General features: G+C 46.7%; 1 protein-coding gene across 2 annotated transcripts in view; it reads right to left on the bottom strand.

Annotated features, from left to right (window-relative positions):
- PSMD9 (proteasome 26S subunit, non-ATPase 9) overlaps positions 1 to 10,025 on the bottom strand; it is a 29,826-nt gene extending 19,801 nt beyond the window's left edge. For both annotated transcript variants that reach the window (XM_002753108.7, XM_035257898.3), the window contains exons 1-2: positions 9,831 to 10,025; positions 3,941 to 4,043 (exon numbers count right to left, since the gene is read on the bottom strand). In XM_002753108.7, coding sequence (XP_002753154.1) covers positions 3,941 to 4,043; positions 9,831 to 9,968 — 241 coding nt within the window. In that variant the 5' untranslated portion in view covers positions 9,969 to 10,025. The remainder of the gene's footprint in view (positions 1 to 3,940; positions 4,044 to 9,830) is intronic.
- Positions 10,026 to 15,642: the final 5,617 nt, after the last annotated feature.

Here is a 15,642-nt window from a genome sequence, read left to right as displayed (position 1 = left end):
GCTGCAGTGAGCCAGGATGGCACCACTGCACTCCAGCCTGGCAACAGAGTGACTCTGTCTCAACAACAAAAAAAAAGATTTCCCTTTTCTCTGAAATCCTCTAGAATAAAAAAATGCTGCATAAGCCTAGTAATACTGGAGACATTCAGTCCAGGGGAGGCCACAGGGAGGCAGCCAAAGGGCACCCCTGCCACAGGACTCTTGCCAACTGCTGGGGTTTGGGAGGCAGAGCCCATGCCACAAAATCTTTGATTTTTACAGAAAAGCTGAAAATTGGGATCTATGAAGTGAAATTCTCTGATTTTTCAGTACTGACTGCTAATTCAAAATGTTGTGAAGCACCATGGCAATCTGCAGGCCAGGCCAGCACAGCAGATGGTATTTTGACACCTTGTGCCTGACAGGGGGCTTGCTGGGCTACTGCACCTGCCTCCTCTGCCACTGTCACAAAGGCGAGGCCCTCAGGCATTAAGGGATTCAAGTTCTTAACCCACAGGAGCAGATGTGGGAAAAGAACCCAGGTCTGAACAAGTGGAGACATGTACCTGGGAGGCAGACTTATAAAATACATGGTCACTTTCACTAGAAAAGTCCTCCCATGACGAGGTCCACAAGCATCCCCAGCACAGCTGTTGGGGAATGGAATGAGGGACTATTTATAACTTATTATAATTCTAATCTAAATGTTAAAAGTTTTTTTTTTTTTCCAGGACAAAATGCTTCTGCAGTATATTTCAAAAAACAAATTTGCAATTATAACAAACATACCATATTAATAAAAGCTGTTGGTCAGGTGCAGTGGCTCACACCTGTAATCCCAGCATGTTGGGAGGCCAAGGCGGGTGGATCACCTGAGGTCAGGAGTTCAAGACCAGCCTGGCCGAGATGATGAAACCCTGTCTCTATTAAAATATCAAGGTTAGCCGGGCATGATGGCAGGTGCCTGTAATCACGGCCACTAGGGAGGCTGAGATGGGAGAATCGCTTGAACCCGGTAGATGGTGTTTGCAGTGAGACGATATCGTGCCACTGCACTACAGCCTGGGCGGCTGAGCTAGACTCCATCTCAAAAAAAAAAAAAACAAAGGCCAGATACGGTGGCTCACGCCTATAATCCCAGCACTTTGGGAGGCTGAGGTGGGCAGATCACGAGGGCAGGAGTTCAAGACCAGCCTGGCCAACATGGTGAAATCCCATCTCTATTAAAAATACAAAAAATTAGCCGGGTCTAGTGGCGTGTGCCTGTAATCCCAGCTACTCAAGAGGCTGAGGTAGGAGAATCGCTTGAACCTGGGAGATGGAGATTTCGGTGAGCTGAGATTGCACCACTGCACACCAGCCTGGGCAGCATAGCAAGACTCCATCTCAAAAAAAAAAAAATCAGCTGGGTGTGATGGCAGCCACCTGTAATCCCAGCTACTCAAGAGGCTGAGGTAGGAGAATCGCTTGAACCTGGGAGATGGAGATTTCGGTGAGCTGAGACTGCACCACTGCACACCAGCCTGGGCAGCATAGTAAGACTCCATCTCAAAAAAAAAAAAAAATTAGCTGGGTGTGGTGGCAGGCACCTGTAATCCCAGCTACTCAGGAGGCTGAGGCCAGAGAATCGCTCTGGCAGAGGTTTTGGTGAGCAGAGATCGCACCAGTGCACTCCAGCCTGAGTGACAAAAGTGGAACTCCGTCTCAATTATATATATATATACAGATACATGTATCTATTTGCTATTAACAATAGGAGAAACTAAGTACAGAAGCTAAAGGACTGCTCTGCATTATTTTCCAATTTTTATGTATATCTATAACTGTTCTTTAAGAAAAGCCTATTTTGTACAACAAAATAAACTTGTAAGAATAGATTTTTTTTCTCTTTTTTTTTTGAGACGGAGCCTTGTTTGCTCTGTCACCCAGGCTGGAGGGCAGTGGCATGATCTCAGTTCACTGCTACCTCCATTTTCTGGGTTCAAGCAATTCTCTTGCCTCAAACTCCCAAGTAGCTGGGATTACAGGCATGTCCCACCACATCCAGCTAGTTTTTGTATTTTTAGTAGAGACAGGGTTTTGCCATGTTGGTCAGGCTGGTCTCAAACCTCTGAACTCAGGTGATCCGCCTTGGCCTCCCAAAGTGCTAGGATTACAGCCATGAGCCACCACACTCAGCCGAGAATAGATTTTTCAAAAGACCAATAAGGAATTGCTCAAACAGATTATTATATTTTTTTTTGAGATGGTCTCTTGCTCTGTCACCTGGGAGGCAGAGCTTGCCTTGAGCCAAGATGGTGCCACTGCACTCCAACCTGGGTGATGGAGTGAGACTTCATCTCCAAAAATAAATAAATAAATAAAGCATGATGCAGATAAAATCAAGATTCAAATAGATTAAAAAGGAGTTAATAAGTGAAAAATGTGGAGGATAAATCCAACAGGACTCTGGTGGAGACAGCTGCCTATCTATGGCTGAGTGAATGATGCTCCCCAACACATCCACATCCTAGCCCCTAGAACCCGTGAATATGCCACCTTACACAGCAAAAGGGGCTCTGCAGATGTGATTAAGGACCGTAAGATGCAGACATAATCCTGAATTATCCAGGTGAGCCTGGTGTCATCACAGAGGCTGGGTGTGGTGGCTCATGCCCATAATCCCAGCACTTTGGGAGGCCAAAGCAGGCGGATCATCTGAGGTCAGGAGTTTGAGACCAGCCTGACCAACATGGAGAAACTTCTTCATCTCTGCTATAAAATGCAAAAACTAGCCAGGCATGGTGGCGTGTGCCTGTAATCCCAGCTACTCCAGAGGCTGAAGCAGGAGAATCACTTGAATGCAGGAGAATTGCTTGAACCTGGGAGGCAGAGGTTGCAGTGAGCCGAGATTACACCATTGCACTCCATCTTGGGCAACAAGAGCAAAACTCTATCTCAAAAAATAATAATAATAATAGGCTGGGCGTGGTGGCTCACGCCTGTAATCCAAGCACTTTGGAGGCCAAGGCGGGTGGATCACCTGAGGTCGGGAGTTCAAGACCAGCCTGACTAACATGGTGAAACCCCGTCTTAAAAAAAAAAGAAAGAAAGAAAATAATAATAATAAATGAAAGAAGAAGGCAGGAGAGTGAGAGAAAGAGATGTGATGACAGAATCAGAGTGGGGGAAGTGCAATTGCTGGCTTTGAAGATAGACGAGGGCCATGAGTCAAGGACCATGGACAGCCTCTGGAAACTGGAAAAGGCCAGGAACAGGTTCTCCCATTGAGCCTCCAGAAAGAGCCAACCCTGACAACGCTTTGATTTTAGACCAGTGAGACCATTTGGAATTCTTATCTCTAGAACTGTAAGAGAATAAATTTGTGTTCTTTTAAGCTACTAAGTCTGTGATCATTTGTTATGGCAGAAACAGAAAACAAATACACTACCCAATCTGTACTCTCTGCTAGCTCTTTAATTAAAAACAAATCACGCCCATAATCCCAGCACTCTGGAAGGCCAAGGTAGGAGGACCACTTGAGACCAAGAGTTCAAGACTCACCTGGGCCACTTAGTGAGACCTGTCTCTACTAAAAAAAAATTAGCTGGGCATGGTTGCACACTCCTAAGTCCTAGCTACTTGGGAGGCTGAGGCAGGAGGATTGCTTAGAGCCTGGGAAGTTGAGACTGCAGTGAGTCATGTTAGCGCCATTGTACTCCAGTCTGGAAGACAGAGCAAGAGCCTGACTCAAAAAAAAAAAAAAAAAAAAAAAAAAGAGAGAGAGAGAGAGAAATGAAACCAGAAACACAGAACCTTAGAGTCTAGCCCATTGCCTTGGTTCTCAGTCATTGGATGGGGACAAGATAATCCCATCAAGACAGAAGCGAAGGCAGCGGACAATACGGATCCTTGGTTTTATTTGGACACCTTTAACACCTCCCACCACAGATGGGGAAAGTCCTCTAAGAGGGTGACTCACAGATGATGTTGTGCCTGGCGGTGCGGACTTGGTACAGGTCCACGTCTGACCGGGGGTAGCCCTCACAGTCCACCAGCGGCTCGTTCATCCCAATGCCTTTTTGCTGGAGGAAAGAAATGTGGTTAAAAGGAGCTCATAGGTGTAACGTCCCCAGGATGCCTTTCCCCAGACCCCTCTCTTCTGGTCATAATAAAGGGGACAGTAATGAAAACTGCCACATACTGATCACTTAGCACAGACCATGGGCTCTACCCATGCCCTCACTACTACCCTGGAGTAGGCACTATTTTTAATTCATTTTTTTAACAATGCAAGTAATACATGAAACCATTCCTTTTAGGAGTTAAAACAGTGCTGATAAAACCAAAGACTCCTTTGAGCACCAACGCCAAGGCCAGCCCCTTCCTCCACTCCTCCAGACCCTCCTTCCCACAGGGGCCAACACCTGGCTGCTAGCCCTGGAAGCCAGAGGGGAGTGAAAAGTCCAAACAGCGCCTGGCGGCGGCAGGGCTTTGATTCTTTGGAAAATAAAAAGATCTAAAAGGACTTTCCAAGAAGGATACGGTGATAGCACCAGCTGCCTCCAGGGAGAGGAAGTGGATGGCTGGGTGACGGAGGGGGTGCGGGGGGAGAGACATTTCATTTTATATCCCTCTGTAGTTTTTGAATTTTGCCTATGGGAATGTATTCCCTATTCAAAACAACCTTTAAAAAATAAATGTAAAGATATGAGTCAGAGGAGAGGACACAAGGCAGTGAAGCCAGTCGCATGGTTCAGGGCAGGAGTTTTGCAGCTGGGTAGACATTAATTTGAATCTCAATTCTGCCTCATACAAGCTGGGCATCCTTAGCTGAGACCTTCTCCTCTCTAAGCCTTAGCTTCTTTAACTATAAAATGGGAATAGAAGCACTCGCCTCCCTTCCTATCTGCTGCAAGAGCTAATGAGCACAGAGTACTCAGCACAGTGCCACACGCACACACAGCACTCTGCCACACGCAAACACAGCACAGCGCCACGCACACACACAGCATAGTGGGTTGAAGAGTGGCCCCCCAAAAAAGATAGCCAAGTGCCAACCCCCAGAACCTGTAAATATGACTTTATTTGAAAAACAGTCTTTGTAGATTTAATTGTTAAGGCTCTCGAAACAAACTCATCCAGTGGCTGGTGTCCTTACAAAACAAAGGCAGAGGTAGATGTGGGACAAAGACACAGCAAGAAGGCCATGTGAAGATGCGGGCAGAGGTTCAAGTTACACAGCTCCAAGCCAAGGACCGCCGGTGGCCACCAGAGGCCGGAAGAAGGGCCTGGGAGCTTGTTCCTCAGAGCCTCCAGACGGAGCCACCCTGCTGACACCTGGATTTCAGCTTCTGGCCTCCAGAGCTGGGATGGAGTAAATTCCTGTTGTTTTAAGCCACCAACTCTGTGGTGTTATGGTGGCCCCAGAAAACTACTATGCACAGAAGTCATAAACAGTGGCTGTAAGGATTAGTCGGTCCAGGGACAAGCTGCCAGTGTATGCAGGCACGGCGAAGAGGCATTTTGTTCACTCTGCTCCCTTTCTCTCTGGAAACCTCTGGGTTACACCCAAACCTACTGTCCACTGTGGCAGGGAGATAGTTCTCCATACTCCCCTAACACAGGAATCGCTATGACACTGTAGAAATGAGCCAGGAGCTAAAAACCTCTGTCTGCTCCTTCCTTCCCACAGAGGTTAAGAGTTGACTAGCCTTTGAGAATCAATGTTATATCGAATACCGCTTCCCAAAGGGTGGGATCCATAACACTGGCAGCTTAAACATATGGCATTAAATAACCCTGCATCAGAAGACATATTCCTTCCCCAATTCTCTTCAATCCTTCAATTGTCAAGGCAAAAAGTGTCCATTTGGTGCTGGTCTTTGCAACACCCCCAGTTACCGGCTATCTCTAGGACCCTCCTTTTCTCTTTTGCTTTTTTTTTTTGAGACGGAGTCTCGCTCTGTCGCCCAGGCTGGAGTGCAGTGGCGTGATCTCGGCTCACTGCAACCTCCGCCTCCCAGGTTCAAGCAATTCTCCTGCCTCAGCCTCCCAAGAAGCTGGGACCACAACCACATGCTATCACGCCTGGCTAATTTTTTGTATTTTTAGTAGAGACAGGGTTTCCCCGTGTTAGCCAGGATGGTCTCGATCTCCTGACCTCATGATCCACCCACCTCGGCCTCCCAAAGTGCTGGGATTACAGGTGTGAGCCACCACGCCCAGCCAGAACCTTCATTTTTATAACAGTTTTAAGACATAATTCAGATACCATATAACTGACCCATGTAAAACACAAAAGTTAATGGTTTTTGTGTTTGTTTTGAGACAGGATCTTCCTGTGTTGCCCAGGCTGGTGTACAGTGGTGTGTTCATAACTCACTGCAACCTTGAATTCCTGGGTTCAAGTGATCTGCCTCAGCCTCCTAAGTAGCTGGGACCACAGGCACATGTCACCACACCTGGCTAATTTTTTAATTTTGAATTTTTTGTAAAGATAGGGTCTCCCTATGTTGCCCAGGCTGGTCTCAAACCCCTGGCCTCAAGTAACACTCTTGCCCCAGACTCCCAGAGTCCTGGGATTACAGGCATGAGCAACCACGCCTGCCACTTGACCATATTTTCTTTGGAGAAACGTTTATTCAGGTCCTGTCCCTATCTTCTAGTCGGGTTGCCTTCTTATTACTAAGTTGTAAGAGCTCTTACTATAGTCTAACTCCTATCCTTTCATCAGAGAAATGATATGCAAGTGTTTTCCCCCATTCTATAGCTTACCTTTTCACTTTCTTCACTATGACTTTTGAAACACACTTGTAAATGATGAAGTCCAACTTACCACTTTTTCTTTTGTAGCTTGTGCTTCTGGTGCCACATCTAAGAAGCCTTTCCTAATCCAAGGTCATGAAGATTTACTCCTAGACTTTATTATACAAGATTTATAGTTTTAGCTGTCCATTCTTTTTTTTGAGATGGAGTCTCTGTCACCCAGGCTGGAGTACAGTGGTGCAATCTTGGCTCACTGCAACCTCCGCCTCCCAGGTTCAAGCCATTCTCCTCTATAAGCCTCCCGAATAGCTGGGATTACAGGCGCCCAAAAGGGAGTTCAGTGTTGCAATTATAGCTCACTGCGGCCTCAACATGCAGGGCTCAAACATTCCTCCTGCCTCAGTCTCTGAAGCAGCTGGGACTACAGGCATGCATCACCACGCCCAACTAATTTAAAAAAATTTTTCTGTAGAGGCAGAGTCTCACTATGTTGCCAAAGCTGGTACTGAACTTCTGGCCTCAAGTGATCCTCCCACCTTGGTCTCCCAAATAGTGAGCCACTGCACTCAAACCCACTTTATTTTTCTCTTTTTGAAATGGAGTCTTGCTCTGTCGCCCAGGCTGGAGTGCAATGGTGCAATCTCAGCTCACTGCAACCTACACTTCCTAGGTTTAAGCGATTCTCCTGCCTGAGCCTCCCAACTATTTTTAGTAGAGACAAGGTTTCACCATGTTGGGCAGGCTCAAACTCCTGACCTCAGATAATTCACCCACCTCAGCCTCCCAAAGTGCTGGGATTACAGGTATGGGCTACTGCGCCCAGCCCAAGCCTACTTTTTTTTCTCCCCCTGCCCTCAAGACAGAGTCTTGTTCTGTTGCCCAGACCTGGAGTACAATGGTGCGATCTCGGCTCACTGCAACCTCTCCCTCCTGGGTTCAAGCAATTCTCCTGTCTCAGCCTCCCAAGTAGCTGGAATGATAGGCGCGCACCACCATGCCCAACTAATTTTTGTATTTTTAGTAGAAACAAGGTTTTACCGTGTTGGCCAGGCTGGTCTCAAACTCCTGACCTCGTGATCCACCCGCCTCAGCCTCCCAAAGTGCTGGGATTACAGATGTGAGCCATCACACCTGACCCAAACACACTTTTTAGAAACAAGCAGAACAGGGTTTCAGGATGAAAGCCTTCAGCAAGCACAGCAGCTAGCTAGAAGCAACTAACATGCCATATCAACTTGTAAAGTATCTAACCTTATATTTAAGAGAAGAGATTCTCATTTTTCCATATGCAGTGAGTTTTGAAATTCCCTTTTAAAATACATTTATGGACAAGGTACTGTGGTGCATCCCTGTAACCCCAATACCTTGGGAGGCAGAGGCAGGAGGACTGCTTGAGCCCAGGAGTTTGAGACCAATCTGAGCAACATAGTGAGACCCTATAGCTACAAAATATACAAAAATTAGCTGGGTGTGGTGGCGCGTACCTATAGTCTCAGCTACTTGGGAGGCTAAGGTGGGAGTGAGCCTCACCTCCTGGGCTCAAGCAATCCTCCCTGAACTCCAGCCTGGGCAACACAGTGAGACCCTGTCTTAATAATAATAATCATAATACATTTATATAAATTTAAAAGTAGATTTAAATAAAAATATCAAAGGAGTAACAGTACAAGTGGTGTATGCATATGGTATCCTGCATGTGGTAGAAAGTAAAGTTTGAGAAATTGCTGGTAATTTGCTTGAAAGCACAGGTTCTGAGTGTAACAGACCTGAAGTGTGAATCCCACTTTGGGCATATAGTCAGCACCCAGCAAAATGGTTCTCTGGCCCTTCATATGCAACTTCATCTTATGGCTGGACATGGTGGCTCACATCTGTAATCCCAGCACTTTGGGAGGCTGAGGCGGGCGGATCACCTGAAGTCAGGAGTTCAAGACCAGCCTAGCCAACATGGTGAAAACCTGTCTCTACTAAAAATACAAAAATTAGTCAGGCATAGTGGCACATGCCTGTTGTCCCTGCTACTCGGTGGCTGAGCCAGGAGAATCACTTGAACCAGGAGATGGAGGCTGCTATGAGGCAAGACTGCACCACTGCACTCCAGCCTGGACAACAGGGCGAGAATCCATCTCAAAAAAAAAAAAAAAAAAAGAAGAAATAGAAACTTCATTTTACATCACCTAAAATACATTCCATCCCACCCTACTTGGGTATAACTAATTGAATCTTCCTCTGCAAACTGATATGTGATTTTACACTAGGTGGCATAATAAAACCTGCATCCGCTTTTAAGCTGGACCCACCACTGCCACTTCTGAACTGCATGACCTCATGAATGTTTGCCCCTCTCTGGGCCTCAGTTTCCTCCTTATGCAATAAGGATAATGAGCCTTACTTGTCACTCACTCAAAGCCTGTCCTTAGACCACTAGCATCAGCATTGCTGGGAGTTTGCTACAAATGCAGAATCTGCTCCCTGACTCAAACAGAATCTGCATTTTAATAAGATCCCCAGGTAATTCACATACACACTGAGGTTTCAGAAGTTATGATGTAATCAGTAAATGCCGGGTGTGGCATTCCTATAGTCCCAGCACTTTGGGAGGCCGAGACGGGAGGATCGCTTGAGGCCAAGAGTTCGATACCAACCTGGGCAATATAGCCAGACTCTGTCTCTACAAAAAATACAAAAATAAAAGAAGGCAGTCAGCGAAGCACATGACAGTTGTTCAATCACCAGGCAAATAACACCTGTTTCCCTCTCCCTAAAATGCAGAAAGTAACAGTATCCATCTCAAAGGGTTGTTGTGATGATTAAATGAACTAACAATGCACAGCACTTAAACCAGCGCCTAGCACACAGCAGGTTCCATAAACGCTTGAGGGATATCAATAGGACTAACTGTTCAGTTGCTAAAGTTCTTTGCCTGCCTTCTTGTGCCGACAGAGGCCGCACTTGCGGTGCCTTGGGCCTCCCAGGGAGAAGATCCGTAGCTGAGCGCCCAAGCTGAGCCCGCCCGGGTTTCTCAGTTTTCCAGGCATGGAGCGCCGAGTCAGGAGACCTGGGGCGCCCCCACGCCCGCCCGGGAGCCCCGAGCCCACACTCACGCTCTCCAGCACGTCATAGTTGGCCTTGATCTGCGCCTCGATCTCCTCCTTGCGCCGCATCAGCTCCTTGACGTCGCTGACAGTCACGCCACTGGCCTGCGAGGAGCCGCCGCTCTGCCTCGCTTCCTCGTCAGACATCGTGAACTACGGGCAGCGATTCCAGACACCCGGCTCCCGGGTTACGGACGACGCCCCAGGAAACCGTGACTACGGCTCCGCCCTTGGGCCAAAACACCGTAGCTGTCCGCGAGCGCGAAGAGACAAAGGGCGGGAATTGGGAGGCGGGGCTTGGGGCGGAGTTGGGTCACCGGAAGCCGCACCCTGCCGGAACACGTGCGCCTATGGTGACCCGGCAGGCGTAGCGTCGGGCGAAATGGATTCCCCAGGCAAGTGCGCACCTGCGCTAGGGGATGATCTCGACCCGGCTGACTCATTTTCTTTCCTCATTCGTGCAACAGACATTTATTGAGCGCCTACAGTATGGATGGATACTGTATGCCAGAGAACCTCTGCGTGGCGCTCCAATTCAGTTCTTCACATCCACACAGCCCTGGAGGATTTACAAAATACATTCGGGTTCCTTATCCCTCACATTACCCATCCGATATGCCTGAGTACACATCCCGGGTCTTGCCACTTAACGGCAATCAGTGTGACCCTAGGTCACTACTTTGCCTCTCTGAGCCTCAGTTTCCTCATCTGTAAAATGGGGCAGTAATTGATAGCAGTCTATCTCATAGAGCTGTCCTTCTGCTAACAAATATTCATGGGCTGTTTCCTATGAGCAATACATTGTTGAAGGTGCTGATGTTCCTGTTAAGGCCTCTATAAATTGTAGTGATAATAATGATAATAGTGTTTATTTATTGATACTTATAATGTGCCAGATGCTGTTCTAAGTGCCTTACATCTATTAACCACCTCATGAAGCTAGATTATTAGTCCCCAATTTGACAGCTGAAAAAAAATCTCAATAACCTATTTTCCCAGCTAGCAAAATGTGAGGCCAAAATTCCAACCCAGCTTAACTAAACAATCAAACTTGATATCTGACCATGTGCCTCTAATATTCTGTCGTGAAAAGGGCTTAATGGTCATGTGTGTAGTATTCAAACATGTTTTCCCTGAATGTAATCATTAGAAAACAGACAAATCCAAAAGAAGGGACATAGTCAAAACAAGGGGCCTGGAAACTTCAAAAAAAAATCAATGTTGTGAAATAACACATAGGGAATGAGGGGTGGGGGACAGAGAAAGGAGGCGGATATGCAATTGCCTAGATTTAAGGAGACTACAGAGGGCCGGGCGCGGTGGCTGACACCTATAATCCCAGCACTTTGGGAGGCTGAGGCAGGTGGATCACGAGGTCAAGAGATTGAGACCATCCTGGTCAACATGATGAAACCCCGTCTCTACTAAAAATACAAAAAATTAGCTGGGCATGGTGGCGCGTGCCTGTAATCCCAGCTACTCAGGAGGCTGAGGCAGGAGAATTGCCTAGCCCAGGAGGCGGAGGTTGCAGTGAGCCAAGATCCCACCATTGCACTCCAGCCTGGGTAACAAGAGCGAAACTCCGTCTCAAAAAAAAAAAAAAAAAAAAAAGAGATCGAGACCATCCTGGTCAACAAGGTGAAACCCCGTCCCTACTAAAAATACAAAAATTAGCTGGGCATGGTGGTGCACGCCTGTAGTCCCAGCTACTCGGGAGGCTGAGGCTGAGGCAGGACAATTGCTTAAACCCAGGAGGCAGAGGTTGCGGTGAGCCGAGATCGTGCCATTGCACTCCAGCCTGGGTAATAACAGTGAAAGGCCGTCTCAAAAACAAAAAAGAAGACTAAAGAGATTTATCAACTAAATGCAATGGGTCAGGTGTGGTGGCTCATGCCTGTAATCCCAACATTTTGGGAGGCCAAGGCAGGCAGATCACTTGAGGTCAGGAGTTCAAGACCAGCCTGGCAACATGGTGAAACCCTGTCTCTACCAAAAACATAAAAAATTAGCCAGTGTGGTGGCACACGCCTGTAATCCCAGGTAGTCAGGAGGCTGAGAAGGTCTCAAACCCCTGGCCTCAAATGATCCACCTGGCTCGGCCTCCCAAACTGCTGGGATAACAGGAGTGAGCCACCACACCCATCAAAAATAAACTAACATTTCTAACATTGTCAAAAGAGAGAGAGAGATACAGATGCATGGCTCATGCCTGTAGTCCCATTACTCTGGGAGATCAAGGCAGGAGGATCCCTTGAGTCCAGGAGTTTGAGACCAGCCTGGGCAACATAGCAAACAAACAAACAAGAAAATTAATTAGCAAAGGACCAGGCATTGTGGTTCACCCCTGTAATCCCAGCACTTTAGGAGAGCGAGGTGGGCGGATCACTTGAGGTCAGGAGTGCAAGACCAGCCTAGGTAACATGGTGAAACATCGTCTCTACTAAAAATGCAAAAATTAGCAAGGCACAGAGCCACACACCTGTAATCCCAGCTACCTGGGAGGCTGAGACAGGAGAATCACTTGAACCTGGGAGGCTGTGAAGAGAATTGAGATCATGTCTTGCACTCCAGCCTGAGCGACATAGCAAGACTCCGTCTCAAAAAAAAAAAAAAAAAATCAATTAATTAGATAAAAAGAAAAAGAGAGGAACAGAAAGACAATGACTAAATGCAATACACAATCCTTACTTGAACTATTTAATGAGAAACAGCAGTTTTAAAAGACTTATTGAGCCAATTGGTGAAACCTAATTATGAACTTTATATTAAATTATAGTATATCTTGTGTTAAATTTCCTCAGTTAGATAATGGTGTTGCAATTATATTAGAGAATCTCTTTTCTCTTTATTGAAAGGAGATAAATGCTCAAATATTTAGATGTGTAATGTCATGATTTCTGCTACTAACTTGCAAGTGGTTCAAAGAAAACCACACAAAGGGAGAAAGAGGCAAATGTAACAATTAGCAAGTCCACATGAAAAGTATATGCATGTTCAAGGAAACTGTCTGCAAGTGGCTCATGCCTAGATTTCTAGCACTTTGGGAGGCCAAGGCAGGCAGATCACCGTCTCGGCAACAGAGCAAGACTCTCTCAGCTACTTGGGAGGCTGAGGTACGAGAATTGCTTGAACCCGGGAGGTGGAGTTTACAATAAGCCAAGATCAGGCCACTTACACTCCACCCTGGGCAACAGGGCAAGACTCCCTCTCAAAAAAAAAAAAAAGAATTTTAAGTTAGTTGCTGAATCAGTTCAGGGGCCCATCACAAAACAGCTGGTCCACTCAGAAGGATATTTGTGGGGCGTTTACTGAAGGGGCAATTTACAAAGTCATGGGAGCAGAAAAGGATAATGAAGCCACCTGGGGCGGTGGGCATGGGGCCTCTTATCCACCCCTGAAGCCTAAAGAAGCAAGAGAAGGGAGGGTTTGGGAACGTAGAGAGAGTTCTAGCCACACAACAGGAGTGTGGCTTTCAGTGCCTGCTGCTGAAACAACCTCTGGCAGGGAGGGAGCCCAGGAAGAGACACCACGACTAGTCTCTCCTCTCCTCTCCTGCCAGTCTCAGGTTGGCTGAAAGTGATAAGACGAGGCACAGAGGAGGGCAGGGAGGGAAGGGATTTGGAGGAGCTAATGGAGTATCCAGCACAGTTGTCAATATTTAAGCATTTGGAAAAGTAAGATGCAGAGACCCACGTGGTAAATCATCCTATTTTTATACAATAAAGTCAACTCCCCCGTAGAATGGAAAAAGGTAAGCAGTTATACCTGTGAGATTGTTAATATTTAGTACCTGGGCAGTTTGGGCAGAGCAGAAAGTAATTTTTAAAACTAAGATAATGGGTTGGGTGTGGTGGCTCACACCTATAATGCCAACACTGGGATGTCAAGGTGGGTACATCACCTGAGGTCAGGAGTTTGAAACCATCCTGGCCAACACTGTGAAACCCTGTTTCCATTAAAAATCAAAAAGTGGCCAGGCATGGTGGCTCATGCCTGTAATCCCAGTACTTTGGGAGGCCGAGGTGGGCAGATCACAAGGTCAGAAGATCAAGACCATCCTGGCCAACAGAGTGAAACGTCTCTAATATAATACAAAAAAAATTGCTGGGTGTGGTGGCATGTGCCTGTAGTCCCAGCTACTCAGGAGGCTGAGGCAGGGGAATCACTTGAACACGGGAGGTGGAGGTGGCAGTGAGCTGAGCTCACACCACTGCACTCCAGATGGTGACAGAGCAAGACTCTGTCTCATAAATAAATAAATAAATAAATAAAAATACAAAAAATTAGCTAGGCGTGGTGGCACATGCTTGTAGCCCCAGCTACTTGGGAGACTGAGGTAGGGGGATTGCTGGAGCCTGGGAGGCAGCGGTTGTAGTGAGCTGAGATCATACCACTGCACTCCAGCCTGGGTGACAGATTGAGACCCTGTCTTGAAAACAGTAACAATAATATAAGATACTGCCTGGCACGGTGGCTCCTGTCTGTAATCCTAGCACATTGGGAGGCCAAGACAGGAGAATCACCTAAGACCGGAAGTTTGAAACCAGCCTGGGCAACATGACAAGATTCTGTCTCTACAAAACATAAAATAGTAATAATAAGACACTTATTAATATAAATTCAGAGTCATTTAATAAAGAAAGCAATTGTTAAAGAGCATGAAACTCTCCATTCAAAAGAGACAGATCACAGTCCATGCCGTTTCTAATGGGAAGACCTTGGTAATGCGTGATTTTCGGAGTTGGTTAAAGAAATCATGGTACAGCCTTTCTTTTCTTTTTTTCATTTTGATACAGGGTCTCCCTCTGTCACCCAGACTAAACTATAGTGGTGCAATCATGACTCACTGCAGCCTCAACCTCCCAGGCCCAAGCAGTCCTCCCACCTCAGCCTCCCGAGTAGCTGGGACCACAGGCACACACCACCACACCCAGCTAATTTCTAAACTTTTGTAGAGATTTGGTCTCGCCAGATTGTCCAAGCTGGTCTCAAATTCCTGGGATCAAGTGATCCACTCACCTCTGCCTCCCAAAGAGCGGGGATTACAAGCATGAGCCACCGCGCCTGGCCCCACCCAGGACAGCCTTTCAATGAAACACACACACACAGGTGAACAGGACATGTATTTATTGCCATGACAAAAGTGTTTACAAAGTATAGGTAAAAAATCATCGTAAGTCGTATGTATCATATCTGTATATCTTACGTCTCATGTCTATATATGTTTATACATTTTAGAAAGTAGTCTGTGTGGGCCCAGCATGGTCGTGTATGCCTGTAGTCCCAGCTACTCAGGCTGAGATGGGAGATCCCTTGAGCCCAGGAGTTTAAGGCTACAGTGAGCTGATGGAACCACTGCACTCCAGCTTGGGCAACAGAGAAAGACCCCATCTCTAAAAAAAAAAAAAAAAGAAAAGAAAAGAAAAGCAAGTAGTCTGGGTGGGCATCCCCAAATCATCCAAGGTGGTTGTCTGTGGATGAAGGATTGCCAGTGGGCTTGTTTTCTTTACTTTTTTTTTTCTCTTAATAAAGTAAATTTCATTCCCCCCGCCCCACCCCAATCACATTGTATGTTTTTTTGTTTGTTCGCTTGTTGTTTTTTTTAAGATAGAGTTTCCCTCCTGTCACCCAGGCTGGGGTGCAATGGCAGGATCTCAGCTCACTGCAACTCTGCCTCCCCGGTTCAAGCGATTCTCCTGCCTCAGCCTCCCAAGTAGCTAGGATTATAGGTGCCCGCCACCATGCCCAGCTAATTTTTTTAGTTTTGGTAGAGACAGGGTTTTGCTATGTTGGCCAGGCTAGTCTTGAACTCCTGACCTCA

The sequence above is a fragment of the Callithrix jacchus genome, chromosome 9, assembly GCF_049354715.1.
Source record: "Callithrix jacchus isolate 240 chromosome 9, calJac240_pri, whole genome shotgun sequence".
NCBI classification, from domain to species: Eukaryota; Metazoa; Chordata; class Mammalia; order Primates; family Cebidae; genus Callithrix; species Callithrix jacchus.
This window is presented reverse-complemented; position numbering and strand designations above follow the sequence as displayed.